This window comes from Tauraco erythrolophus, chromosome 11, assembly GCF_009769465.1.
Source record: "Tauraco erythrolophus isolate bTauEry1 chromosome 11, bTauEry1.pri, whole genome shotgun sequence".
NCBI lineage: Eukaryota > Metazoa > Chordata > Aves > Musophagiformes > Musophagidae > Tauraco > Tauraco erythrolophus.
In genome coordinates, this window is record NC_141475.1 from 29,743,119 (window position 1) to 29,770,305 (window position 27,187).

At 48.6% G+C, this 27,187-nt stretch overlaps 3 protein-coding genes across 7 annotated transcripts in view; 2 read left to right on the top strand and 1 right to left on the bottom strand.

Annotated features, from left to right (window-relative positions):
• The window catches only part of MED12L (mediator complex subunit 12L), a 140,306-nt gene that overhangs the window by 40,327 nt on the left and 72,792 nt on the right, over positions 1-27,187 (bottom strand). For all 5 annotated transcript variants that reach the window (XM_086618187.1, XM_086618186.1, XM_086618184.1 and 2 more), the window contains 5 exons: positions 4,774-4,921; positions 3,836-3,954; positions 2,534-2,677; positions 1,845-2,008; positions 1,261-1,392 (listed from right to left, as the gene is read on the bottom strand). In XM_086618187.1, coding sequence (XP_086474313.1) covers positions 1,261-1,392; positions 1,845-2,008; positions 2,534-2,677; positions 3,836-3,954; positions 4,774-4,921 — 707 coding nt within the window. The remainder of the gene's footprint in view (positions 1-1,260; positions 1,393-1,844; positions 2,009-2,533; positions 2,678-3,835; positions 3,955-4,773; positions 4,922-27,187) is intronic.
• On the top strand, positions 7,233-8,252 carry P2RY12 (purinergic receptor P2Y12). Its single transcript, XM_009979700.1, has one exon. It carries the CDS (start codon positions 7,233-7,235, stop codon positions 8,250-8,252), a length of 1,020 nt encoding a protein of 339 aa, XP_009978002.1.
• P2RY13 (purinergic receptor P2Y13) lies at positions 11,615-12,646 on the top strand. Its single transcript, XM_009979701.2, has one exon. It carries the CDS (start codon positions 11,615-11,617, stop codon positions 12,644-12,646), a length of 1,032 nt encoding a protein of 343 aa, XP_009978003.2.

The following is a 27,187-nucleotide window of genomic DNA, read 5'->3' on the forward strand; positions in this document are numbered from 1 at the left end:
GCGCTGCAGCGCACGGAAGGTAAGTCTGAACTGGGACATTTACGACCCGCGCTCTGTTGTCACTTCAGATGGGCATAGAGACAGAAACAGCTGGACTTGCAGCGTGCCAAAAAGGAGCTTAAACAGTCGCCATATACAGACAACTGGCTTTGGCTTTGTTCCAGTTGTAGCACGGAAACCAAGAAGAAAACGAGTGTAGTATTATTATACACAGCTGTTTAAAAAAGTATACATAAATTTTATTACCAGTTTTCAGAGAATTTCTAACTCCATTTATCCGAGAAAAAGGGCTTCAAATCAAATGCTGTATATCATATATTTAATATATGATTTAATACCTTAAATATCTCTGTGTTACTAGATGATGTTTTAATTTGCTATCGTAGGTTAGTATTAAGAAAAATGTTATTTTTTATTGTGTTACTGAACTTTAGGTTTTAAGTAGGAAAATGAACATGCAGCTAAGACTTTTCTGTTTCTCATATTAAATGCTACTGTTCCCATGTCTTTAAAACCTATTAAAATATTAAGATTATCACTGAGAATGCTTTTCCTGCTCCCTATGAAATGAAAACCACAAATCTGAAATAAGCAAACAAAACCCAGGCATATAAACCAGGAGGGAAACAGTAACTGGAGCGGTTTGTGACTCTCACAAGATGCAGATTTGCATTTGAAAGGTTTCCACTTGCCCTTTTAAAAGTAAGAGCCAAAAATACAGCATATGGGCACCTAAAATATTTTTTTAATTTAAAAATCAAGGAACTGAACATTTGATCATAAAACTTCACAAACTCAAACATGTTTGTGCCTTTCCCCACATCAAAGGAAATATTTAACAGAATATTACAGCTGTGTCAGCTGAGATTTTGCTATTTTGCACCCAACACGGTCTGTTTTACGGCCAATCTGCCGTGACAGAAATCGAATCAGTCGCGTCACTGTCTGCGAAAGCAAAGGTGTGCAGGGAGGGCAGCCGACAGCCCGTGCTGCCCTCGCCCCACGCCTGCCCGCTACCCACCAGCGCTGCCAGGGGGGCTCAGCCTCTGCTCCTCCACAGCAGGTGCCCACCCAGCGCCAGGACTTCACAGGCTCAGGACCACCCGCTGCTGGGCTCGGCACGGGCAGAATTGCATCAGGAAAGGCGAAGCAGCGACAGCAGCGGCGTGTTTTCCACGGAAAGCAAAGCAAACTGAAACCACAGCAGCCTGTGCCAATCTGCAGGCTGGGCAGTGGGGAGAAAAATCCTGCACCACCCACCTGAAGAGGTCTCCAAACTTGCTCCTCAGGTGACTGCAGGACACGTACAGATCGTAGAGGTAAGCTAAAATACACCTTTCTGGGGAGGAACACTCCGAGGGATTAACGACGTGCTTTACCACCCCGCACAACCTGCAAAACCAAAACCGTTCTGAGCTCATTCCAACGCACCTTAGAATGTGTCTCATACTGCAACATGTCATATAAACCCCACCACTAGCTGGGCAGCGCGATGCCAGCCCTTGCACCTACAGGCTGGTGGGGCTCCTGTGAAGTCTGTGCCTTGCCCCGCCTCAGGGAGGACACAGGGGCACTCGGGGAGCCCGGGGCAGAACGGGGCGAGTGGGCAGGAAATCAAGATACACAACGCCCCGCTCCTCCCGGGCTACACGGTGTGCAGGTCCCACCAGCCCCCAGCAGTGGGGAGCAGGGCAGAGGTGAGCCACCCGCTGCCCTCACCCGAGCTCACTTCCAGCCTTCCGACAGCAGTGCGACAGCGGATCTCACTGCCTGAACCCAAAGGCACCTTTTGCCTAAGAGAGAACACCAAAAACATTTCTTGGAAAATTGTAGCTGCCACGAACCCTTCGAAGACTTGAGCGGTTTGCTCGGAGTTGAGGATGAGGCAGGCGTGGTAACGCCGCAGGACGGCGACGATGCAGACGCACAGCCCCGTCGTGTAGCTCCCTGCCAGGCTGGACGACTTCAGCAGCAGCTCAGCCTCCACCACGCTCAGCTCGTTCAGCAGCTGGAAACGCACAGGCAGAAACAACCAGCTGAAAGTAACTTCTGAGTTAAACGGGTAATATAGGTGCAAAAAAAAACATTACGGAAAAACTATACGGCAAACGAAAATGAAACTCCTTACTCACTACAGAACAGGGGAAAGAGGGAGCAAAATAATCTGTTAAAGTATAAGGAACATCCCTCAGAACTGCTCTTCAGAAACACATGGCAGTGCTGGCACTCAGATGCTTTGCTGTGTAATCCGATGGTTCAGTCTGAAGCAGTGAAGCCTGTCCCAAAATACGCTGTGCTAAAGGAATCCAGAATTTTATTGGTTTTGAAAGATTTAAAAAAAAAATACATCTATTGATGTGAAGGGGAAGTATCTGGTACTCTGTTTCAGAGGTCAGGAAACTGAAACAGATAAAAGCACGTGGCAGCAAATCAGGGGAATTTGCAGTCCAGTTCTTGTTTTTTTCTGGTTTTACAGAAAACATATCACAGCTTTATCCTGACATAACCTCCCAAAAAAATGAACTCTGTTCACCTGTATTGCAAAGTCTAGAAGTCCATTGATATTGAGTGCTGGCTCCATGAGATCAAAGATGAGCTGTATGTGGTGAGCCAAGGGAAGATGATACGATGTTCCTGAGGCAAAACTAGTTATCTGTTCGAGAACGTTACTGGAGATCTGTGAAAATAAATGTTGACAAGTCATATGGTGACTGAGGGCTTCTCAGGTACACTAGTGCTCTAAAACTCCTATTTTAAAGTGGTAATAGCAAGTGGCAGCATTTTGCAGGTAGAAGCACTAACAGATCGTGCACATCTATTGCTCTACCATCCTGCAACTCAGTCGCAATGCCATTTTATTTTCAAAATTGACAACACAGAAAATGCTGTTCTGCTTTACAGCTGAGAGTCAAACTGTTCTTAACATCTACAACACTGATTCTTATTACGAGGTATTTGGCTTTAAAGAAGAGGCAAAAATCATTTTTCTTTCCATCTTACTGCACTGTGTTTTTTTAATTGACGGTTTTCAGGTAACTAATAACACGTTATCCTTCAAAAAACATGTTACAAATTCATGCAAAAGTGCAGACCCAAAGATGTCTTATAAATTAAGTACCAAACGTGTACCTCTTACTGTGTTTCTTATGTTAGCCTCTGGTTATTAAAATGTACTCAAAACCAGTCCCACCTGGCAAAGCGATGGAATCCTATGCTGATACATTTGCACGCTTACAAGTCCTTGCATAAACCAAAACTAGGCTTGTCATTTAAAACAAATTATTTCTGTTCTCCAGTCAGCCACTGACAGAGCTTTTTAACAGTAAAGGCTGACTATAAATTCTCATGTCTAGAAAAGAACAGACTGTATTATCCATCAGCTTCTCAAAGGGACACACTCAGTTTGTTGCACAAAACCACAGAAGAGTTCACTGTCCTTCGTAAACACAGGTACTGCAACGTGTCTTGTACATAGGCAAGAGATTGGTTAATGAGTACCTAATTTACCAAAGAGCCCTAAATAATGCTGTTAAGGGAAATTTATGTAAAATTTATATACAATTCTTCATTAAAAAATCATGACATCTATAACAATCCAGAGACCTTCTTGCAAAACAAACAAAACCCCCCAAAAAAACCAAAACAGACCCTCAAATATCTACTCAGGCAGGTATTTTAGAACACCAAGGCAGCATTTCTTCTCTTGCCTTTGAAGAAGCAGTGCACTGAGAATCCTTGGTATACACAAACCACTTCTAAAGCCCTGGATTTCCTTCCTATTTGGTATCTCCACAGCAGAACGTGAAAGGTTCTGATTTTATACAAGGGAAGTTACCTGAGATGTCACCTGATGTTGATCAAAATAGGACAGTTGCTGTAGTTTCGTGAACACGGTCTCTAGGGTTGGAAATGCCTCTTGTTTGGTCTTCCTGGCTTTTTGCCCTTCGTCCCCAACTTAACAGATAAAAAATTATTTTGGTCATTTTATATGCAATGGAGCCCAGGTAGTTTTGCATTATTACTGATTTAAAAGACAATAAAAATCTCAGTAAGTTTTACTCATAATTACATAAAACCCTATTTGCCTCAGTTTTCCACTATACTCGGGACAAACATATGCCACGGGATGTAACAATATCAAAGCTACTTCGAGGTTATTCCGATGCAAAAAGGCGACACTCAAGAAAAACTGAAAACCAGCCACAGTTTTACTAGGAAGGTACGGAACACGCACCACTCCCTGGCTGGTATCTCCCGTTCCAGGCTCTGGCTTGACGCAAGCGCTGGCAGCCAAGGGTTCAATGGAAATGGGGATTCCTAAGCACAGTGGCCCTCGGCCATCCCTCACCGCCATGGAGCAGCCCAGTGGATCGCACCAGCCCATCCCAGCCCCACCATGGAGCAGCCCAGTGGATCGCACCAGCCCATCCCAGCCCCACCATGGAGCAGCCCAGTGGATTGCACCAGTCCATCCCAGCCCCACCATGGAGCAGCCCAGTGGATTGCACCAGCCCATCCCAGCCCCACCATGGAGCAGCCCAGTGGATCGCACCAGCCCATCCCAGCCCCACCATAGAGCAGCCCAGTGGATTGCACCAGCCCATCCCAGCCCCACCATGGAGCAGCCCAGTGGATCGCACCGTCCCGGCCCCGCCGCGGGGCAGCCCGGCGGATCACCCGTACCAACCCGCGCGGCTCCGGACAACCCACTGAGGTCCCGGCAGCTCCCGTGGTCTGTGCTCCAGGGTACCGCTGCAGCGTGGAAGCACTTACCGCCCGTTTCAGTAGTGCTCTTCTTGTTCAGAATTTTGAGGATGTCTTTGGTAATCTTCTTCAGCTGATGCCTCGCTTCGTCGCGCTCCTTACCAACGCCATAAAGGAGAATCATGCGCTGGTTACACTCATGACTTGAGGATTCATCCTGAAAAGACCAGACATGAGTGAAGTCTCTTTTCTTTCTTCTACCATCACCCACCGACACCCGACCCGAGCGGCCCCGGCGGCAACAAACAATAACTAACTCTTGGTCACGAAAAGCATCTCCTGTGGTTATCAGCGTGGAGGAAACTGTGCCAAAGGAAATCACTGAAGAGTCGGGTGAAAACACAGAGGGAAAAACTGTCACTCGATACTATGAATTCTGTATGTATCCATACGGACAGAGTCAGAGGATGCATACGGATGACCCTCCTAACTGTCCCCTGGATTGACATTCAGTAGCAGGTTAGTAAATGGAAGACAGATGTCTAGAAACTGTGTGGCATTTCTCCTATTATGTACAACTCCATTGAAAAAAAGATGCAGCCCAACTCCTGAAATTCTATTTTGCACCCAAGAAATTGAAGTATGTATAGTTTATTGAAATTGTAAATGTAATAAAATGTACCATGTAATGTTGATGCACTGTACATAACTTAAAAACTTGGAGCACTTACCTTCTCCAAACTAAGCAATCACTACCTCTTTCAACCACTTAGAAAGTTTTTAAAAAACAAGACTGTACAAAAATAACACTAAAGAATCACAAGGCAAAAGGGTAGTAGACAGGAGCGCGACTCTACGTGCAGAGAAGTTGCACAGTCTTACAAAATACTTGCTCTCTTTTAAAAATAGTGACTCTGTTTGTAGGTCAAAAGCAGGAAGTAAACCTCTAAATATTTTTTAAAATTCTATTTCTCTCTCTCTTCTAGAGGAAACAAAAGCAGAAGCACTGAGAGCGTCACCTGGAATGTGCAGCTGTCTCTGGCTAAGGAACCAGTTCGAAGCCAGAGGAAGAAGGTCTGAGTCTCAGAACTGGGATGCACAACTGCTCCTCCAGCCTCTCCCTGCTCCGTGGGATTTACACAGGAACGCTCCTGTCTGCCCCCACGGTGAAGAGATAGAGGAACTGCGAAGGGCCCTCCGTCAGCAACACCAGCTTCCCGTCGCAGGAAATCCCTAAGCTTTTCGTCCCTTCTCCACAGCACGCTACGGTAATCTCCTCTTGGGTTTGGGGCTGGGAGGAAGGCGTCTGATTTCGCACGCTTAGGGCATCCTCACTGCATCAGGGTTAGACCTGGCAGCTGCATCTGCTACGTGCTTCGAAGCACAGGCCAGGTTATTTCTACCCTACAGACAGAAATAAAACTGCAGCTCCGTAAGGGAGATGCCAGGGGTGGCTGGGCACTGGCTGACAAGGCATCAATCCTGAGTGCCTTACTCCACCAAGGCAGAGGGCACACAGAAACAGCCACCTTTGCAATCGCATCGCTGCACTCCTGGAAGTTACTCCTGTTAAACTGACTGCTCCAGCATCCCTGCCCGGCTTTCCCGGGCAACCGGCTCGGGTCAGACCTGAGCCCATCGAGGTTCTCCGACTAAGCGCAGCAGCTCCCAGCCCAGCGGCTGTTACTGGTTCCGCGGATGCTGACTGCTCAGGGTTTGTGGCTGCCTGGCGGCCGCCGCACGCTCAGTTCCGTGGTCGGAGCGGGCTGGGGGGTCGCGGCGCTCCGCGGGCTCTCGGCAGCCGCTTCCTGCAGGCGCTCGCCGCAGAGCGCGGGAGGCTGCGGCTCAAGCCAGCCAAGTTTGAAATTCCTTTGCAACACAGCACCGGTAAAGCAACTGATTTAGGAAAACGACGGGATAAACTGTGGAACTGGGAGAGAAGGTGTACTGCAACACCCGTGGGAATGAAGCCACCACCAACTTCGGGCGGTAAGCCCTGCGGCAGCAGCCACCGTTAGCCGTCCGGGCGCTAACCCGCGGGGTCGAAGAGCGGGTGCCTCTCTCACTTTCCTCCCCTTGGAAATGACAAACGGTGACTCCGTGGGGTGCACACCCACCCGCCGAGCCCCAGCCCCGCGCCGCACCCAGCGGGAGCTGTGCCATCGCTGGCACCCTGACGCCAGGGAACAGGCAGCACGATGCAGCCCACCGCCGTGCCAGCCCCGTGCCCACCCTGCAGCACGGGTCATGGGGAAGCTGTGTGAGAAGCTCAGGAGGCCAGGATGGAAGCTCACCAGAAGATCAAACCAGGCCACCTTACAAATGTGGCTACATCTACTGCTCTTCTCCTATAGACACCTGACATCTTCAGTAAAATAAAACACAACTTAGAAGCTAAAATCCCCACAGAAATGTTCCCAACACAAAAATTAAAAGTAGACTAATAGTGAAGTCTTATGATACATATAACTCACAATTTCATTTTTTCTCTTTTGTTTTTACAGGGAGGGGGGAAAAGACAAGTGCAAATGAAAGCCATAACCAACTTCAGCTACCCTAGAAACAACAGCAACTGCACCAGCGATAACCGAATCAGTCAAGTCATCTTTCCTTTGCTTTATACAATTCTGTTCCTGGTGGGCATCATCATGAACGGCCTGGCGATGTGGGTCTTTTTTAAAATATCCAGTAAATCCCATTTCATCATCTTCCTCAAGAACACTGTCATTTCTGACCTCCTCATGATCTTGACTTTTCCATTTAAAATCCTGAGCGATGCAAAGCTGGTATCATGGGTACTGAGAGGATTTGTGTGCCAGGTCTCCCAGGTTGTATTTTACTTCACCATGTACATCAGCATTTTGTTTCTTGGTCTAATAACTATCGATCGCTATCAGAAAGCCACCTCGCCGTTCAGAACATCAACACCAAGGAGCCTTTTAGGTGCCAAGATCCTGTCCGCAGCAATCTGGATATCAATGTTTGCTCTTTCGTTACCCAACATGATTCTAACAAACAAGAAGAAAACGCCTAAGAACGTAAAAAAGTGTGCTCTCCTGAAATCTGAGTTTGGCTTAGTCTGGCACGAAATCGTGAACTATATTTGTCAGCTTATCTTCTGGGTTAATTTAGCAGTCATAGTTGTGTGCTACATACTCATAAGTAAAGAACTGTACAAATCCTACAAAAGGACAAGATGCACAGGAAAGACATCCAAAAAGACTGTAAATCTGAAGGTCTTCATCATTATCGCAGTCTTCTTCATCTGTTTCGTGCCGTTCCACTTCACCAGAATCCCCTACACGTTGAGCCAAACCAGAGACGTTTTCGAATGCTTTGCTCAGAACACCTTGTTTTACTTGAAAGAGAGCACGCTGTGGCTGACGTCGCTGAACGCTTGCCTTGATCCATTCATCTACTTCTTCCTTTGCAAATCATTTCGAAAGTCCTTGCTAGGCATGCTGTGCAAGCACGCGGCATCGTCAGAACTCAGAGCACGGATGAAGGAGCAGAACGAAGGAGACGACACGGACGAGACACCGCTCTAGAGCAAGGAGCTACCCACACCCCTTCTTGGCCACATGTGTTTACTGGTGGGTGGAAGCAGCACAAATCCTGCTGAAGAACATCTAGAATTTCACCGACTTCTTTAGAAATTGTCCTACAGATGAGGCACAGGCACCCTGGAGCCAACATCACTGCTTGCAAAAATGGTGAAACTAGAAAGCTTGAATAAAACAAGAGCACCACCACCTGATCACAACCTCCACGCTTGTCAGAATCGCTAGGAGGAAGTTTGAACTTACAGCTGGAGCTGTAAGGAAAAAATTAAAACAGAGTCATGAAATGCTACAGATGAGATTCTGAATGGCAAAGATTTTACAGAAATAGCTTAACTTTGGCCAGAGTAAAGTCCACGACAACACAAGATCTGGGAAATGCAAATAAAATCCACAGTAAACGTGATCTTTAAACACAGGGAGTTGTCACCTTGCATGCAACTGGCAGACAAAATATAGGACATATGTAGATAAGTTATTTATCTGTGCAGATTTTCGGTAACAGTAACATTTTGCTTGTCTCACTATACGCTTGCAATTCTTAATCCATTGAGCAATGATTAACAGTTTTATGTCAGAGGAAATTACTTCATAATCCAGCTTATGTTGACGTGAGTTAAATCTTCAAATATGTCATCTTACTATATGAATAAACACAAATGTACACTTTTATAGAGAACAATATATTATACTAGAAAATATACGAAGACTCAATTTACAGAACACTTAGATCTTAGGGAAAGACAGACTCATGGTAAAAATCTTTACTGATTATTAAGGGCAGCTTTTTTCCACTACACAAAAAAATTAATCACTTTCTCTTTTTCATTTGGAAAAGCTGAAGAAAAGAAACAGGGAAGTATTTTCAGGTACCTAACATTTTCAGGTATCGTAACAACCACACGAGAAAAAGACCCTAGGCTATCGTAGGAAATTATAGTTCATTTATCACCACTGCAAAACAGCTCCAATTCAGAAACATGTCGCGCCATCACACACGAGCTCAGTCCTGCCAAAAGCCATTGCCTGTCCACCCTCCTGCGGTACCCATCTGTGCCTGGCAGGGCACTGGGCATTTTTACAACTCATTTGTGGTTTCCTAAAATGCTAAAAGACAGTTCACTTCCTTCAGCGCCCAGCCCTAGAGTTTATGTATCTCTTATAACTCGCCTGGGTGAACTAAATATCCGTGCACGGCTCGCACTGGCATACACACCGTAACTGGGTTCCACCACTGCACACAGGGCACCACCATCTCCGTGGCACCAGCGCTGCCAGGCACTCCGGAGCGTGCTCGCCTCACCCAGCCCCGCGGGGCCCGGGACTGTCAGCTCCAGCTGATGAAGGGAAGGAGCGATGCCCCACTTCCACCCCACGCTCGTTCCCCACATTTTTTGCACCTACACATGGAGGGAGAGTGGCAGTTATCTGGCAGCCGCTTTTCCTGATCAGACGAGCTGTTCAGACGACAGACACTACAGCCACCCGTGCACCACCCAGCAGTCACGCACAGGATACGTGCAGGCACTTAGTACCCACCTCTCGCAGTCGGGAACAGTGTCAAGAGGTCAGTCTGGAAGAAAATGTAGAAGATGCTGCCTTGGGCATCAGCCCTGGCCTACTGCAATGGACCATCTCAGCGTTACATAGTCCTTGATGAATGAACAGAAGTCAGGTCAGGCAGCTGGGGTCACGTCACGCAGATGACAGTGGCGAGGGTGACCTTCATCCCAGTCATCCTCAAGGCTCTGTGCTCTCTGCCAGCCACTTAGCACCAACATCAGCACACACACCCACATTAACTCAGATTTAGATACTAACGCATGAACTTACTGTCAACACAGCTGCAGCCTAAGAACCTCAAAGAGCAATCCACGTCTGCCCACCAAAGGGTGGCTTGACCGTGAGCTACCTCCCACACGGCAGCGAGCAAGGAGCCAGAACCCCAAGTCACATCAGTTGACAGGAAATACTGGACAAATTACGTGACTCGGTTAAACTGATAAACAAGTTCTGTTCACAAGGAAACGCGCTGGATTCCAACACGGCACGTAACAAACACGTAACAAACACAAAGCACAGCACGCAGCGGCGGCAGCTCCTGCCAGAACCAGACAGTGGCTGGAACCAGTAGGTACCACCTGGCTACGTCGATGCCAAAACAAATCAGAAATCCCGTTCTGGAGCTCGAAAGCCAAGCTCAGGTTCACGGGTCCATATGAACAGGCAGGGAGGGCACAGCTCCTGAACACACTGGTGCACATGATTTTGTAGCCCAGTAACCCACCGTAAGGCTGGCTCTGAGCAGACTTTCTGGTCACGCGTTTGACCATGACTAGTGCTGCCCAGGACAGGGGAATTCCCACACACAAACAAGAACTTAGAGCTACGTTTGAGGACTATCCTGGAAAACTGGCGGGAAACACTCAGTGATTGTTCATCCCGCATCTCCAAAGGAGCCGAATCGACGGCACGGCGTGGCGCCATCAGGTCTGCCCCACACAAACAAAAAGCCAGAAAATGTGCCTGTCTGGATGGATATGGTAATTATTTTTCTTTACGAGACTAGGAGGAGGAAGAGAGAAAAGCAACAGCAAACATGATTAACTTGGGCAACACATGAAAATGAGGAAGGAAACAACACACCACACCAACAGAAAATGTCTCGTCCTTCTACACATTTCCCCATCCTTAATACTTCGCCCGAGGCTTCTGTCAGCAGAGGAACAGTGGATGAACCGAGACAGCCCAGGACCCCTCCAAAGAGCCCCCTCTGAAACAGCTGCTGCCAGGTTTGCTCAGGTACTTGCACGACCGGAGTGTTCACGTGGTGTGGTGGGGCACTCGGGGATGTGGCTTTCCGATGCAAGAGGCTGGTAACTCGCAGTGTGCATCTCAGCCTGAAAAACCCTTATTTAAACCTGTGCTGAGAAAGGAGAAATGGTGTGTGCTCGGTAAGAAATACCAGTTGCTGCCCCAGAAGCACCTTGCTTTTGGGCCACAACTGCAAATTTTCTATTCAATGTTAAAATGCATTTCCATGTAAAGACTAACGGTGCTCCAGGCAACCTGCTGTTATACCTTGCTATTACATAATCTTGGGCCTCCATAACTAATACATATCATTTTAACTTTTCATTGGATGTTAGTTTGCAAACAATTTAAACTTAGCCAAAGATTTAAATTTTCTATGAACTAGAAGATAAATTGGTTGGTCTGCTTAATGCACGTTCAGGTTTTGTGTTTATTTGTGTAAAGCTGCTGGTCACTGAAATGAATATGTAATTTTAAATACAGAATGTTACGTTTTACGGTTTCTCTCTCCTTTTCACCCAAGTCTATTTCAAACAATGGGAGACTTTGCAAACGAGAGCGTTGCCAGCAACTCCAGTGGAGCACCCACCTCCGCACCGTGCCATCGAGACACCACAGTCACCCACCTGGTCTTCCCAGTCCTGTACACACTCGTCTTCCTTCTGGGACTCGTACTGAACAGCTTGGCTTTCTGGGCTTTCTTCCATATTCCAAGCACATCAACTTTCATTGTCTACCTGAAAAATATCTTGGTTTCTGACTTTATAATGACTTTGACACTTCCTCTGAAAATCCTGACGGACTCTGGCCTGGGGCCATGGCAGCTCAAAGCCTTCGTCTGTCGCTGCTCAGCCGTGGTGTTCTACGACACCATGTACACTAGCATAGTGCTACTCGGCCTCATTGCTTTTGACAGATTTCTCAAGATTGTGAGACCTTTTGGGAAGTTCTGGGTGCAGAACCTGACCTCAGCAAAGATCCTTGCGGGTCTGGTCTGGCTCTTCTTCCTTGTTCTCTCCTTGCCCAACATGATCTTATCGAACAAGAAAGCATCGCCCCAATCCGTGCGGAAGTGCGCCTCGCTGAAGAGCTACTTTGGACTCAAATGGCACGAGGCCATCAATTATATCTGTCAGTTCGTCTTCTGGACTGTTCTCATCCTCATGTTTCTATTTTATATAATTATTGCCAAAAAGGTATACGAGTCTTATATTAAAACACAGAAGAAAGACAACAAAAGTCAAAAAAGGATCAAGGGGAAAGTATTCATCATTTTTACGGTGTTTTTCTTATGCTTTGCCCCCTTTCATTTTAGCAGAGTTCCCTACACTCTGAGTCAAACGACCACCCAAATGGACTGCCGGCTGCAGAACCAGCTCTTTGTCGCCAAAGAAAGTACTCTGTGGCTGGCTGCCACGAACGTCTGCATGGACCCCCTGATATACATGTTCCTCTGCAAACCATTTCTAGAAAAGATTTTATGCAGGAGAGTAAAGACATTTCAGAAAACAGCTCACACAAACCCAAAAACCGAACTGGACACGCGAACGTCTGCTACTGAATCTTGATTCTGCAGCCGCACGCTCCACGGTCTCCGCGTACTCATCGAGACGTTAAAAAATAATTTGTTTTACTTCTGCTGTAGAAAGGGCGGTTGTACTGTAATATTAATACTTAATAAAACCAGCACAATGGCTTTGCCTATTTATGCTCGCTGCTTAGCCTCACCAGGCCAAAAGCTGCCACTCCAGCTGCCACCCCGATCCAGCACCCATCCTGCCCCCGGGCTGCGCTCCCTGTGCCACCACCGCGGCTGATGGCAGCTGTGCTGCGCCCGCCCCGCACACGGCTGCTGCACCGACAGCCGTGGCACCTCCGAGTCACTGGTGTGACCTCACAGCCACGACCGCATCGGTCTGAACAGAAAAACTGCACCGACGATGCTTGAACCCAACACCGACCAGCCTGGAGCCTGGCGCCGCTGTGCTGGCTCTGCACAGCTACCGAGAACGGAGGTTGTTCTGATTTGGTCACTAAATCACGTCCACCTCACGGCATACACACAAACTGCAGCCTAGGAATGAACAGACCTTCATGTAACTTAAGAACAAGCTACAGGATAATTCCATCTGCTTCAAACAAAAAAACTTACTTATTAACGCTTAAGCAACTTGCCGACTGTGGCGGCTTCCAAGGACAATTTAGCTTCATTTGGGATAAAACCCCGAGTTGTTGGGTTTGTATCAGTCAGGAATGCTTACCCGGACTGCCAGCTCGGCTGGCACGCTGCAGGGCAGGGAACAGGAGGAACTGTACTTGAGGGAGGGAGGGAGGGAGGACACCATCCCTCCCCACCTCTCTCACACATGTAACTCCTTTCCTACTGCCTACGCTGTTTCACCATCCATCCTCTCTGCTCCCAGCAGGGACGTCGGTGGAGGACGCAGTCGGCAATACCCCAGAGTCCCCCCACAGCACACACCTCGTCAGGGTCAGCAGAAGACCCAGGACTGCAAAGGACACCCCGGAGCTGCAGAGCATTCACCTCTACCCTTCCACTCACCAGGGGGAACACCCAGAAACGTGCCCCTTGGTGGCACGTTCACCCTTCCCAGTCCTGCAACACTGCTTCATCCTTCCCATCCAGAAACCCCACTCCACCCAGCTCACCGCACCCCTCGCAGAGCTCTCCTTTAGCCAACCCTCAGGGGAAGCCCAAATAGACTGTGCCTAAAGAGACACCACTTTCTAATTCCAAATCCCAGCATTTGTTTCACTGTTTTAGGACATGAAAGCGATACCAACCATTTATTGACTCCAAGTCTACAAAGCGTATTAAAAAACTGCAAAACTTACCTTAGCCCTCAGCAATCTTTTCTTGCCTCCCAAAGACCACGTTCCTCCTGCCGCTTGCCCCCCGACATACCCCGACCCCAGTGGTGCACCCCGACATGGCGCGCTGCTCTGGCCACGGGGCGCTGCCGAAGGGACCTCCGGGAAGCACCACAAGGTGCTCTCTTCCGTCGGCCCTACTGATGGTTGTAATTCCCATCACCCCTCCCAGACACTCGTCCCCTGCTGCCCTGTGCCTCTGAGGGTCCCCAGCACCTCGCTGAGAAAACAGTCACGGCCCTCATTAATAACTTTCACTTTTTCTCAAGCTCTCCAGCAGCTTTATGCCTTCTCACACGTGCCAGATGCTAGGATCACCACTTGATTGCTATTTTTAGAAATTAAATATTTACAGCAGCCTAATACAACCACACAGGTTGCTCCACGCAGCCCGATTTTTTCAAAGCTGCTTTTAGATCACCGTGCATTAATTACACCTGCCTTTGGGATTCCCCAGCCTCTGCCACACACGTAGATGTACGGCTCATTTAGCAATTTCTACTCACTACATCTTCTCCACGAGGCACATTACGTACTTCCCATAACCATAACGCTCTTTTACAACTAGAAACTGAACTAATCCCCAGTCAGCTTCCAGTTGGTTCCAAACTTCCCTATAAATCAACCTTATCTCAAACACTGTCTTCCTCAGGATTAAACGCTGTTCAGGAATTAATTCCTCTCTCCGCACACACACAGAGTGTCTAACAGGATTAATTTAGCTACTTTAGTAAAAGTAAATATATTAAATTCTTCGCTGCTAAAATACTCACTGCTTTAGCAACTGCTTAAAGAAACGCAGGAGGAATCTGGAAATGTTTCGCTAAGCCTGTGGACGCAGCACAGCAAAGCCCATAGTGACCAGGGGTACACGTCAGGAGAAGATGGTTTGTACATCAGCTGTGATCCTCCACCAGGCAGGTTCCCACGCAAATCCGTGTTCCTGAACTTTGGGTATATTAGGGAAGAATTCGGCACAAACCTCTGCAGCTCGGTCCTCCCTCTTCCAAACGAATCGCACCGGCACGGCTGGCACGGGGGTCCCCAGGACCCTCAGCACAGACTTACATCAGCTCTGGAGCTAAAAGTGCAACCCCGGCCCATTTTTGTGGTTATTACAGGGAAAGACGGTAACAAAACGAGCACTATGGCAGTGATAAACTACAAAAATGCTGAAGAACAGGAAACTTATTCTATTGCAGAAGTTGTTTTTTTTTTATTATTTTCTCATTTCTCCTCGTTGTAGTACAATTCTCACTTAATGCTGTGCACAAACACATACTGGCACAGGGAAAAGCCAAGAGCCTGCTTGTGAGGGTGGGTGTAACCACCAAATGCCTGACTTGCTCCTTAAATAAGGGGTGTGCCAAAGGTTTCAGAAGAGTCTTAATCATCTGCTTTTCAGCTGCTGCTTCTTAGGTAGGTAAAAGGGAGCCAGAGTTACCAAACTCTGTAGCAGAGAAGTGCAAGGTGACTGCAAGGATAGGACAGAAAAAAAAGTCCCCAAAATTCTAACATTTGGGATTTTGTGCTTTCTTCTGCATGTTTAGACCCCCGCCCTCAGATGGAAGTAAGAATCACCAAAGTTAAAACACCTCAAAGTTTAGGTCTCTGCTTTTTAGGGCTCAAAAAAAAAAATGGCCAAAGCAGTATTTTATATTTTACACCTGACAAAAATGGAGACACGTTTTGAGAAGGGACTTCCCTCTGAGATGGAGAAGCCATCAGCCCAGAGTAGCAGCAGCACGCCATGGAAAGCTGCTCCTCTGGGCTCTCCAGATTGCTTTAGTGCAGTCAAGAAATGTATGTAACTCAGTAAAGTTTACCAGTGAATTCAATACACAGTCACCATTTTCCAAATCTGATTTTTCTCCCAACCGAACGTGAAAAGCCTGGCACTGACTGCCGTGCTCCAGGAGCTGCTGCGAGAAACCTTTGCTTTTCCTGGACTCGCAGTTGTACACGACAGAGCAAAGGCAGGCAACAGTTCCACCTTACGTGTGCTTACTCCAGTCCTCCCCACCATGAGCCAGCAGCCAGGCTTTTCCATGCTGCATCCAAGTGTTCATTTGCTTGGCTTGTCTACGCTGCAGACTAGCAGCAACAGACAACCTAGAAACTGGAAAATTGGCACCAGGACTTAAAACTTGTTCAGACAAATGAACCTTATTTCGACAAATGAACCTTATTCCAGGCTCCCATGGTCCAGGATTCACACGAAAACTATTGACACTTGCTCTACACATTTTTACAGGTCATTAGGTTCCCAAAAGGGGAACTACAGGGCACTAGGCAGTCGAGTTTTGTAGGAAATCAATCTTATTTGTGTGCACAAAGGCTTACATATATTTCTTTGTATCTTTTATCTTACCTGCATTTCAGAAAAAGGAAATACATCGTACCTTTGCCTAATACACACACCATTTAGCCTTCCAGATTGTGTATTGGACTGTCTCTCCCCAGAGGGACAGCACGTGAATCCCTGAATGCCTGCGGACAAATTCTGCGCTGCAGACACGTCCCAGCTGTCCGGCACAGCGATACGTATCCCTCCATCACGGCTCCTACAACTCCGAGTACCCAGAAAACTCTCCTAACATACAGCAGTACTTCGATTCATTAGAAATGCAAAACAGCAATTTGCATAATGAGTAAGAGCTGGGAAGCCAAGTGAGCAACCCAGCTCTTACCCGCCTGACGACACAAACACGCAGAGCCAGCAGGTCACATGTGAAAACTAAAGGCACTAGAACAGACCTAAGTCTACAGACAGGATCTGCCAGCCAAGGTGTGTAACTTCAGGTTCCCTCCCAACGTAACGTGAGGAACTCCGGGATAGAGCAAAAAAAAAAAAAAAAGAAATGAGCTTTTTAAAAGTCAGTTCCTAATTAGCTCCTTTGCCCTCCCTTTCCCTTCAGTGACAGCCATTGAAACGGTGATCAAAGCAAACCACTTAAGGAAAAGGGAAGTGTCAAACTCTTGGGAGACACTTCCACTGACAAGAGCACCTCCATCGCACACATCTGAAGGTATAATGCTGGAGAAATCCTCCCCAGGGTGGCAACTTACCACTTTTCTACGTTTAAAAAAAAGAAAAAGGCAGTCTCGTGTGTTATCCAGGCGGCTCGTCTGCCTCAGAAATAACCCTGTAGCTCGTGTTGCCAAACACGACAGCAAAGGGGTTTTGGAATGAAGCAACACAGTAATTGATGTAATAACGTTGTTCAGGCTCTTGTGAAATCCGAGAGTTGCTCTCTCATCTCCAGAGTACAAGAAGGGACATCCAGCCTCTAAATAAGGAGAACAACAGTGAAGTTACAGGTTAGCTCTCAGCTTTTCTTTACACCAGAGCTCCGCGTTCCTCTCGCGCTGTTTTTACGACAAGCTCCGCCGCGGTGCCTTTCCACACGGCGGCCAGTCCTGACTTGCTCCAGCCTGGGAACAGCCAAGCCACACCTCTGCACTAAAAGCCTGCCAGGGGATGCTGTGACAGTGGTTTCTAACCCATTAAGTTTTACTGATACACCAAAATACAGAGATTTTAAAGAAAAGTTCATGTGCCGTTGCACCACATTTAAAAAACGAACAAAAAAACCCCATTCTCATGTAGATTTTATGAATCTATTTATTATTTGACCACTGTTAACACACAAACTTTGGCATGTGCACTCTGTTCAGAGAGTACTAACTACTGAATGCTTGGGTGTCTGTAAGAAATTAAATTATATTTGTTTAAACATTGCATTTTTCATTTCTAACTTCTTCCCTCTTCCCCACGCCACGTCCTGCAGCGCTGTTTCTTACACCCCAGCATTACGAGTGCCTGAAGAACAAAAGCACAAACCAAACTGTAACATGCTGTCGCGCCATGTCTGGACCGAAAGCTGCAGGACTGAGACTAGCGGAGTGGACGCATCCACCAGCACCACCCCGGGGTCAGAACCATGCCCTGCACCCGGGACGCCGTGCAGCACCCAGCCTGGGAGTGCGTGGTCTTGTGCAAAACACAAGTCAAGTGTGTAAAACCGCTGTTCGTGATCTATCTGCAAACCTGCTTCCAGCCCTCAGCTATGGCACGCACGCTTCAGGTTCTCAAGTCGCTGGTCCAGAGGCCTGCTGTTCCTCAGAACAGAGACAGGAGCTCGTCGCTCCCACGGCTGAGGGGCGCGATGCCGGGTGGTCTGTGCACAGAAACACTGGAAGAAAGACCAACACATCAATGCTTTGTTCAGTGCCCAAGCTGTGAAGTCTCTGCTCCTCTAAGGACCTCTGACACTGGAATTTTGGGCTGTCCAAACATCCCAGAGAAGGATCATCTATCATGAAGCATCTCAAGGGAAGAGAGAGGTGGATTTCTTCTGCAACTTCCGCAGTGTTCCCCAGAAATGCCAAACAGAGGGCTTCTCTCCACGAAACCTGAAGGACTACTCCTGTGGCCTGCAACAACTGATCAAGAAGTCACCTTGTCAGAGCTTAAACTCACAGAGCTCTAACACAGGCGCTGACAGGTCTAAGTTGCAACAAACCCAAAGAACAGACCCTTTGGACAATGGCTATTTCACCAGGGATAACTGGAGAGGAGACCCCAGCAGCGAAAATGTGACGCTACGGTAAGATGCAAAGCTGAGTACAAACATGTCTGACTCCAGCATCAAACATCTGGTATAGAGGAAGAGATCTGAGAAATCCCCAAAAGGGCAAAGAAACAAAGAGATTTAAACAAAATTCCCCAAATTCTCAAAAGGAAGGAGATGAGGCCAACGCCAAAATCAGCACAGAATTTGCACAGTACCCCGTTCTCAGGTAAACCAGAACGTGCTGAAAGTCAACCCAAGAGCTCAGAGCACGGGGCCCATCCAGATGCTCTCCCAGCTGCTGCAGAGCCGCAGGGGAAGGGCACGGCAGCCAAACGGCCCCGTGCGCTCCCCGGAGGGGGAACGAGGTCCCCGTTTAACGGCGAGCAAAGGCAGCGATTTACAGACAGCAGGGAAACACCTTGCAGAGAGACGTGACGCTGGGAAATCGCGCTGCCTGCGTGGCTCGCAGTGAGCCGCACCGCGCCTGCGCCGCGCGGACGGATGGCAGCACGTACCGCTGTGCCCGCGGCGGCTGTCGCTCCCTCTCCACGGGGTAACTCCTCAGCTCAAAGGAGCAGCCTACAGACCCATCGGTCGGGAACGTACTCCTGGCTTACACACACTCTGCTCAGAACAGAGACCGGGATCACCATGAGTAACGTCAGGATGGGGAACGTCTGCGAGCCGCTGAGGAGGTGAACCAGAGATCAGAAGGAAACACAGAAGGCACATTAGTCTGGAAACAGGACAAGCCGTGGAGAGGGGCACAAAGCACAAGCAGCTGCTGCACACTGCGGCACGAGGGGCAGCTGAAGGACGGCGAACGGTGGCTGGCACGCACTGCCCTGGTGGCCACAGGCCAGGTCTGGGAGATGCAGGGACCTCTTCAAGTCACCTGCCCTTAACTGCAGAAAAAGCCTTCTCCATCCTCAGATGATGTGATGTGTGCACGCAACAGGGACCGTCACTTAACATCGGAACATCCAGCTCCTGAGATTAGTTCTGGAGCTTGTAGCAACAAAGCTAAAAACACGACAGAAGCGTAACACGTGTTCCTGCTGGCTGCGTTTGCAGTGTCTGCTTTGCCTTGCAAAAGCTGCTCTTCAAAGGTGAGCCGTGTCAGAAGTCTCCTACGATCAGGGACTGCACCTGATTTAAGGGAGAGGTCCCGAGGCAAGAGGGAATTTTCCCATTTGCCCACTAGCAGAAACGTGGAAATGAGCACAGGGCCCCCCTGGATGCATGGCCAGAGGAGGCTGTTCACCATCACGGGGAGGCAGCTGGCAGGACCCACTCCTGCTCCGGCCCCTCGCACAGCTCCCCGCGGCTGTCAAGGGCACCTACGCAGGAGGTGATCCAGTCTCAGAAGAGGGGGGCTGGGGATCCAGTCCCTCAGATCTTTGAGGAAAAAAGAAAAAAAAACACGTGTATGGAGAAATCCAGGCACAACAGACAGCGCAGTTCCAGCAAAGCGACTTGGCAGCCACTGCTCTTGTAGCATTAGGATTGTTTTTTTTTCTTTTCTCCTCAAGATTCAATCAGGGAGATATATCTATGTCTTCTTTTCAAGGCAGCAGCAAAAATGGGAAATTAACCACTTCATCCTCTACTGACACGAAGCAAAATTTTGTCCTAAAATAACTACTGGCATGATTATTTCAACATTTTATGGCACTAAGTTATGTTACTCTAAATGCGTGTGCACACAGGACCGCTGACGGCAGGACTGCAAGGGTCTGCGGGCTCATGGTCGGAGTCTTCAGGAACACCCCACCAGCAAACAGCATGCAGTAAACAGCCCGTCTCATCCTTGCAGTCGAAATGTTTAGTTACAGACTTAACATTTCGCTTTCATCCTACACACTGTTTAGAAGAAAGGACCTGTTGAAAGCACAACATTAAAGATGTCTAAATATAGTCAAATAATAATTGACATGATAATCTCGATTAGCAGATATTTGCATCTATCCAGCACAAGATTTTTTCAGCATCACATTAAATTGGCATCCACCCCGCAGCCAAAACTGCATTACCCAAAAGGCACAGGCACGGTTGCGCAGGGTGCTGGAAAACAGACTGTTTGCAACGTCTCCCTGCACGAGGGCTGCTGCCTTGAACAGGCACTAACCCACCTCTCAGGTGAATCACCGTCTGCGTCCCGGGCGCCCGAGCTGCTCCGGAGCCAGGAAGTGAGCGGGAGCGCGCCGCTCACCTACCCTGGCATGTGAGTCATTCCCAGGAATGAGAAAGCCAGTTGCTCCAGTTGCTCCTGGCCAGGGGAATTCTGACTCTCTGATCAAGTATCGCAAAAAAAGCCATCGGAAGCAAAAAAGCTTACTTCCAGATATGGTTTACTTATCCACCTCATCGCAAGAAATACTCTCCTGTCTACTGTAGCTTCAAGATGCGTTTTGGGGGAGTCTAAGGCACTTCTGAGATGCAGCTCAGAGACAAGCGGAAGGCAACAATGGTGACAGGTAAGTGATTTTTGACCGTCTGAAAAGCGTTTGATAAGTTCTTCTGTGAATCTTCTTGCTCTTAAACGCCCTCAAGTGAAAAGAAAACAGGAATTAAGATACAGTTGCTGAAAACCAGACTTGGAACCGTAAACTGAATATCAGATCAATTAGAAGTGTGAAAAGTTCTCAAAATAGCATGACTTTATTAACCTTTTACTCATTCATTAAAAGTTACTCGTTATCTTTTTCCCAACGGCAAAAAAAATTGGTTTTCTACTAATCATTCCTTCTAAAATACGAATCGAAGTGCAGGAGGGTTCATAGTTTCAATAGAGCTCAATTCATATGAAGTAGGATTCTAAGTATAACATCTGAATTTGGTATAAAAGGTTTGTTCTGTTTTCCTTTTCACCTCTTTCAGTAAAGGAAAGCATACTTGAATTCTCTTAATTGCATTATACAGAATAAAGGCTCTCTTCCTTCATGCTTCACTCAGATCATGTTAAAACTTGTCAGGTTCACTGGAAAAACCACATAGCTCTGAACAAGCAACTTGCAAACTATACATCTGATTAGCCTCAAAGTGTATGAAATACATAAGGCACTTTCAAAAACCTCTGTCGTTTAAGCAGTATTTTAGATTGGAAAGGTGATTGTTAGCGACGAAGAACTGCAAGTAGCCGTGCAACTGAAGTTCTTGTCTGTTAAAACACGACGTGCCGCTTGTGCGCCCCGGGACTGCAGACACCTGCCTTCTCGGTACGTGTGCCCGGGCTGGGAACTGCAGCACTTCACACTCTTCTCCATCTTTTTAAAGAAGATTCTGAGAACTTCTTTCTAAAAAGGAAAACCAGGAAACTCGGGCAAGCATTCAGCTGCCGTCACTGATTCACCCCCAGAAGTACGGTCCCTGGACGGCGCGAAAGCCGCCAGCATTCCTCCGGTTACGGGCACACTCGGGCAGGGACCCGCTCTCCGGGGAGGCAGCCAGCAGCCCCGCACCAGCCCGACCTCCTCCTCCCTCCCCATCCACAGGGAGGGGGACCTGGCAGCACCTGCGGAGACCCTCCCGCAGCAGAGGACGTGGGTCAGCTCTTGCAGGAGGGAGAGGAGGGCAGGGGAGCGGAGGAGGGCAGAGAGGCCGAAGGGCGTGCAGGGATCTCACACGCAGAAAGCATCTGTTTGCACGAGGGGTGTGTGAGAAAAAAGCAAATTTTCAGCAGCAGCACCAGCGGGCGGTTCCTCCTCCTCCTCCCTCCCTCCCCGCGCAGGGCTGCCTTTCCCAGCGCTGCTGTCTCACCCTCGGCTCCCCTCCCTGGCTGCCAGGATGCCCTCGGGGCAGGGAGGGAGCGGGGAGACCAGCTCGCCCAGCACCGGCACCCACAGCCCGTCACGCATCAGCGCGCACCCGCACCGGGCACCGCCGTGCCAGAGCCATGGGTGCTGGGCGTCAGCAGCCGCCTGGCCGCACACATCCCAGGGGACAAGCACCGGGAGGGAGGTGGCCAAGTCACAGTCCGGAGTTTGTCCGGCACCGACGCAGCCCCTTGGAGGCTGGATGCTCCTGCTCCACCAGGAAGCCTACTCCACTGGCTGAACGCAGCCTGAGATGAGGTATCTCCAGGAACAACTGCCAGGGGAAGCTCCTTCTTGGTTTAGGACAAGTCACCTGCTCACCTCCTGCACAGCAAAGTTCAGAAAGACCTCCTCTTTGACCAGGTGGGCACCGGGAAAAGCCTGTCAAGACATCTGCAGTGAGACTGTAGCATTACACCTGCGGTGATACGTGCAGTATTTAACAAAAGTTTGCAAATGAGCCTGACACAAAGCAAAGGCCACAGAGCCACCGCACCGCTGCCAGCTACCCGGCTCCACGGGAAACCGAGCTGCAAGGGACACCAATCCCAGTGCTGCCAGGAAAGCACTAGAGGAAGTCAGCAATATTAATTCCTACATTTCAGCAGTCTTAGCCCTTCCCAATATAAAAAAAAATAAAAATAAAGAGAGTACCTTCTTAAAAAAAAACCCAAACAAACAAAAAAAACCCACTCCAAAATAAACCTCACATCCTCGATTATCAAAAGCAGGTTTCCACATCTGACCAACACTGAAGCTCATGAGATACTACAACAACCACCACCAACCACTACTTCTTGTTTTGCCTCGGGAAAACGTCAGTGACATATCACAGTGACAAGTGACGATGAGCAGCACAGATCGGCCTCGTACCACCGCCGCTGCAGCAGCACCTTCTGCCACGACACGAGGAAGAGCTGAGTGCCGGCAGAGCAGTCAGAGCAGAGGAAGAGGAGCAGCTCTCCGCAGCCGGCACCCTGAAACCCCACCCAGGATTTGCAGCCTGTCCGTTTCCGAGAAGGGCAGACAAAGTGAGAACTCTCCAGGCTGCTTCTCAAGAACATGGAGTTGCACCAGGCTGAACTTCTCCCAGTCATATCCCAAAATCCCCATGTCCTTTTCCTTCCTCTCTGAACCGTGGTGTTGCTGCAAGTAGCTAACACGTTTAAGTGTGTCGTAGCAATCCATACTGAAGCACAAAAAAAAACAGCTGACAACAGCAGATGAGGATTTTTTTGTCCTTTTGCAATGTGAATTAGAATTGCATATAGAAAAAATCAATAGAAATTGTTTCAATGCAAAGTAAAACACCTAAAAGCGAGACTGGAATGACTTAAAAGTTTCAATGGTGCTGTCTACACGCATGTACCAATACTACGTTTTTTTTCCCAAAAGACATTTTTTCACAGTATCCCCTGCAGCACTGGAGAGATGTGAGATGCACGATAGCCAGAGCTACAACAGATGCAGGTGCGATGCGATCAATCACGTACCTTCTTTTTTTTTTTTCTTTGTGATCCAGACATCTCAACTGCTTTTAAACTTTCACCATGAGCTCTTTAACTTCATGTTTTTCATTGCATAATACCCATAGCCAAACCTCAAAGCTAATATTTTCAGCAAAAAGCTCCAACAAATCTAGCCTGACACCCACAAGAGCCTTCGTGCTGCTCTGCAGAGGCCTCTCAGGAGGTCTGTGCTGCAGAGCCAAGGGGAGCAGCTGCGCAGCACCACGCTCCACGGTGGCACCGAGCTCCGTGGTGGCACTGAGCTCCGTGGTGGCACCGCGCTCCGCGGAGCAGCCAGCTGCCTGCACGCCTGTGCAGAAGCCAGCTCCTCTGGAAGGAGCTCAAGACCACCCAAGCACCACACGCTTAACTTAATAACCAGTTTTCGCTTTTTGCCCCAACTCCTGTGTTTATAAAATTTTAACTTCCAAAGCCCATGAGATCGCCGTAACAAAGCACTCTGGCGAAGTACGGAGCAGCCTACGGAACTGAAGGGAGGTCGTCTGACAAAGGTCTCCATGCTGCTGCTGTGCCAAGAACGGAGCCCACGGAAACACGCGCAGAGCCGGAACGGAAAGGCTGGGACAGAGGCTTGTGAAGAGACTAAAAGAGGGAAAAGTTGAAGTTATTCTGTGGAAACACATGTAAATGTGAGCCTGCTTCTGGCCTCCCCCTTGGAAGGGAAGACTAGGAACATGACGTGGTGAGAGATGGAAACCATGTAATCCAGTGAAACCATTGTAATCCAGTGGGATGGAAACGAGACAAAGTTTGCAAAGGACACGGAGCTGGGAAGGCAGCTGATGGCCCTGGGGGTTGTGCTGCCATCCAGAGGGACCTGGAGAGGAATCCCCAGGAGCTGGGCAAGGGGTGCAGAGCCTGCCCCGGGGGAGGAACAGCCCCGGCACAGGGCATGCCGAGCCCAGCCGGAGAGCGGCTCCGCAAGGAGAGCCTGGCGGGCAGGCGGATTGTGGGCCACCAGCCTCCCGGGCTGCGTTGGGCACAGCAGAGCCAGCAGGTGTGGGAGGTGATGTTCCCTCCTGGCTCATCACCACCAGGCCACATCTGCAGCGCCACGTCCTGCTCTGGGCTCCTGGCACGAGAGGGACACGGACCCACGCCAACAACTGCTGCGCTGGAGCATCTGCTGTACCAGGGGGCTGAGAGACCTGGGACTGCTCGGCCGGGAGAAGAGGCAGCTCAGGAGGATCCTATCCATGTGTGCGAATACCGAAGGGTGGGCGCAAAGCTGCCGGAGCCCGGCTCCTGCCCGTGGTGCCCAGTGACGGGATAGGAGGCACGGGCACAAACCAACACACAGGAGGCTCCATCTGAACACAGGGGGGTTTGGTGGTGGCAGTGTTTTGGGTTTGTTTGGGTTTTTTTAATTACTGTGAGGGTGTTCAAGCCCTGGCACAGGGAGTCTCCATCCCTGGAGATACTGAGCAGACACGGCCCTGGGCAGCCAGCTGCAAGCTGATGCTGCGCTGAGCAGAGAGTCGGAGCTGATGAGCACCAGACAACGTCAGGAAGGAGCTGAAATGGCCGCCGGTGCAGGCTAACCGGGCAGCAGCGAGCAGGCGGCGGTGCCGCGGCAGAGGCTGGGACTGCACCGCTCAGAGCTTCGGGACTGCCACCTACACCTAACCTCGCCGAGGGCACTGCGTGTGGGCTGCAGCTTGCACGGCATGTTCTTAATGGGGGTTCAAAGACAGCAGCTCTACAGGGCTACAATACAGCTCCCACCATCAGTAGGTTCTGTGCAACCAGAAACAACCATCAGCAGCATCTTCTAGAAAGAAGCAAAGGAAACATTCCAGAGTTAATCCTTTCCTCCTGTCTAATTACAGGCTGCCATACTGCGAAAACATTAATTATCCCAACTCTGCCAACCATTGCATTTTGCTCTCTTCTTTTTTCCTTTTTTTTTTTTTAAAGAAAAAAAAAAAAGAACAGCAAGCAATTGCAACACATAGCTCCTCTTCCACCACCAACAGCCATTTACCTGCTGCCCAATGGGACACTATTTACGTTGGTGCTTCTCTCCTCACTCTTCATGTCAAAGCAACTGCAGCCTCAAGGAGACACCTTGGCCCTACACTTCACACTACGCTGCTTCAGAAATGGCAAAACTGCAGCAAATGCAGCAAACTGCTGCAGTCAGGCTGCAAAGGGCAAAGCACAACACACAAGACTGGGACCCAAAATCAACACGTGACAGTAGTTTCTGCTTTTTGGTCATGAAAAATGCACATGCTTGTCATTAACGCAACAAAGGACTGGAAAGCATTTCTTCAACATCACTTAGGAACGACAACCCGTATTCAAGAGGAAAGAGAATTCATGTTTCTTTAGGTTCTGCAAATAAGCTTAAAAAATAAGCAGTCTTACAGTAATGATTAACAACATTTACTAGATTTTGTAACCTCTGCATAGAAAATCTGATTCAAAGTAAGTAATATTAATCCATGAACTTTTAATAAGGAACAGTTCAAAAGACAGAAAAAAGAATTTGATAGTTGAGGCAGCATCCCAAAAAGGTCTTGTGTCAGAGGTATGCCACATAGGGGAAAATAAGGGTTCATAACCATTCACTTCAAATGAGAAAAAAAAAAAAGGTCACTTTTGGACAAAATATTCCAAAAGTGACTTTGAGTCCAAATAATTATTATTTTTTTTAAGTGAGGAAATCATCTTATCATAATGGCATATTCCTGAAAAATTGAGAACTTTGCATATTAAACATTATTATTCAACGCTTACTGCAGCATTCTGCTACACCCACTTCAGGCTCTCCTGCAACTGTACAACAACTGAGTTACAGGTGCAATCCGAATGTGAGGCTTCAGGCCACACCAGTCTCTGCCCGTGCTTTACTGGGGGTAAGTGTGGATGAGCACATTTAGCTGTTCCTCAGATGCAAGGCAGACCCAGCACAGGCACTGGAAACACAGATGGTACTTTTCGCTGTCGTACACAAAGGACCAAGGCAGCCTAAACCCCCAGTTTGAGCACGTGCCTGCATGCGGGAAGCTCCATAAGTTACAGGAATGGTGTACAGAGAATTTTTTTCGGAGAAACCTCTTGGGCAAAACCACCATGGGGAAGGAAGTCTCCGCTAGCAGCGTGTCTCGACGTGAACGTGGAGGGACTGCTTCTCCCACGTGTGTACCGACACAGATACCACCTCGGTGTTCAGCAGAGGCTTCTTCCAGGAGATGTGCTCCCTTACCACTGGCATCACGCGTCTTCTGTTGAAGATCAATGGACAGGATAGGGCAGGGACAGGGTAGGATCCTGGAGACAAAAGTAGCTGC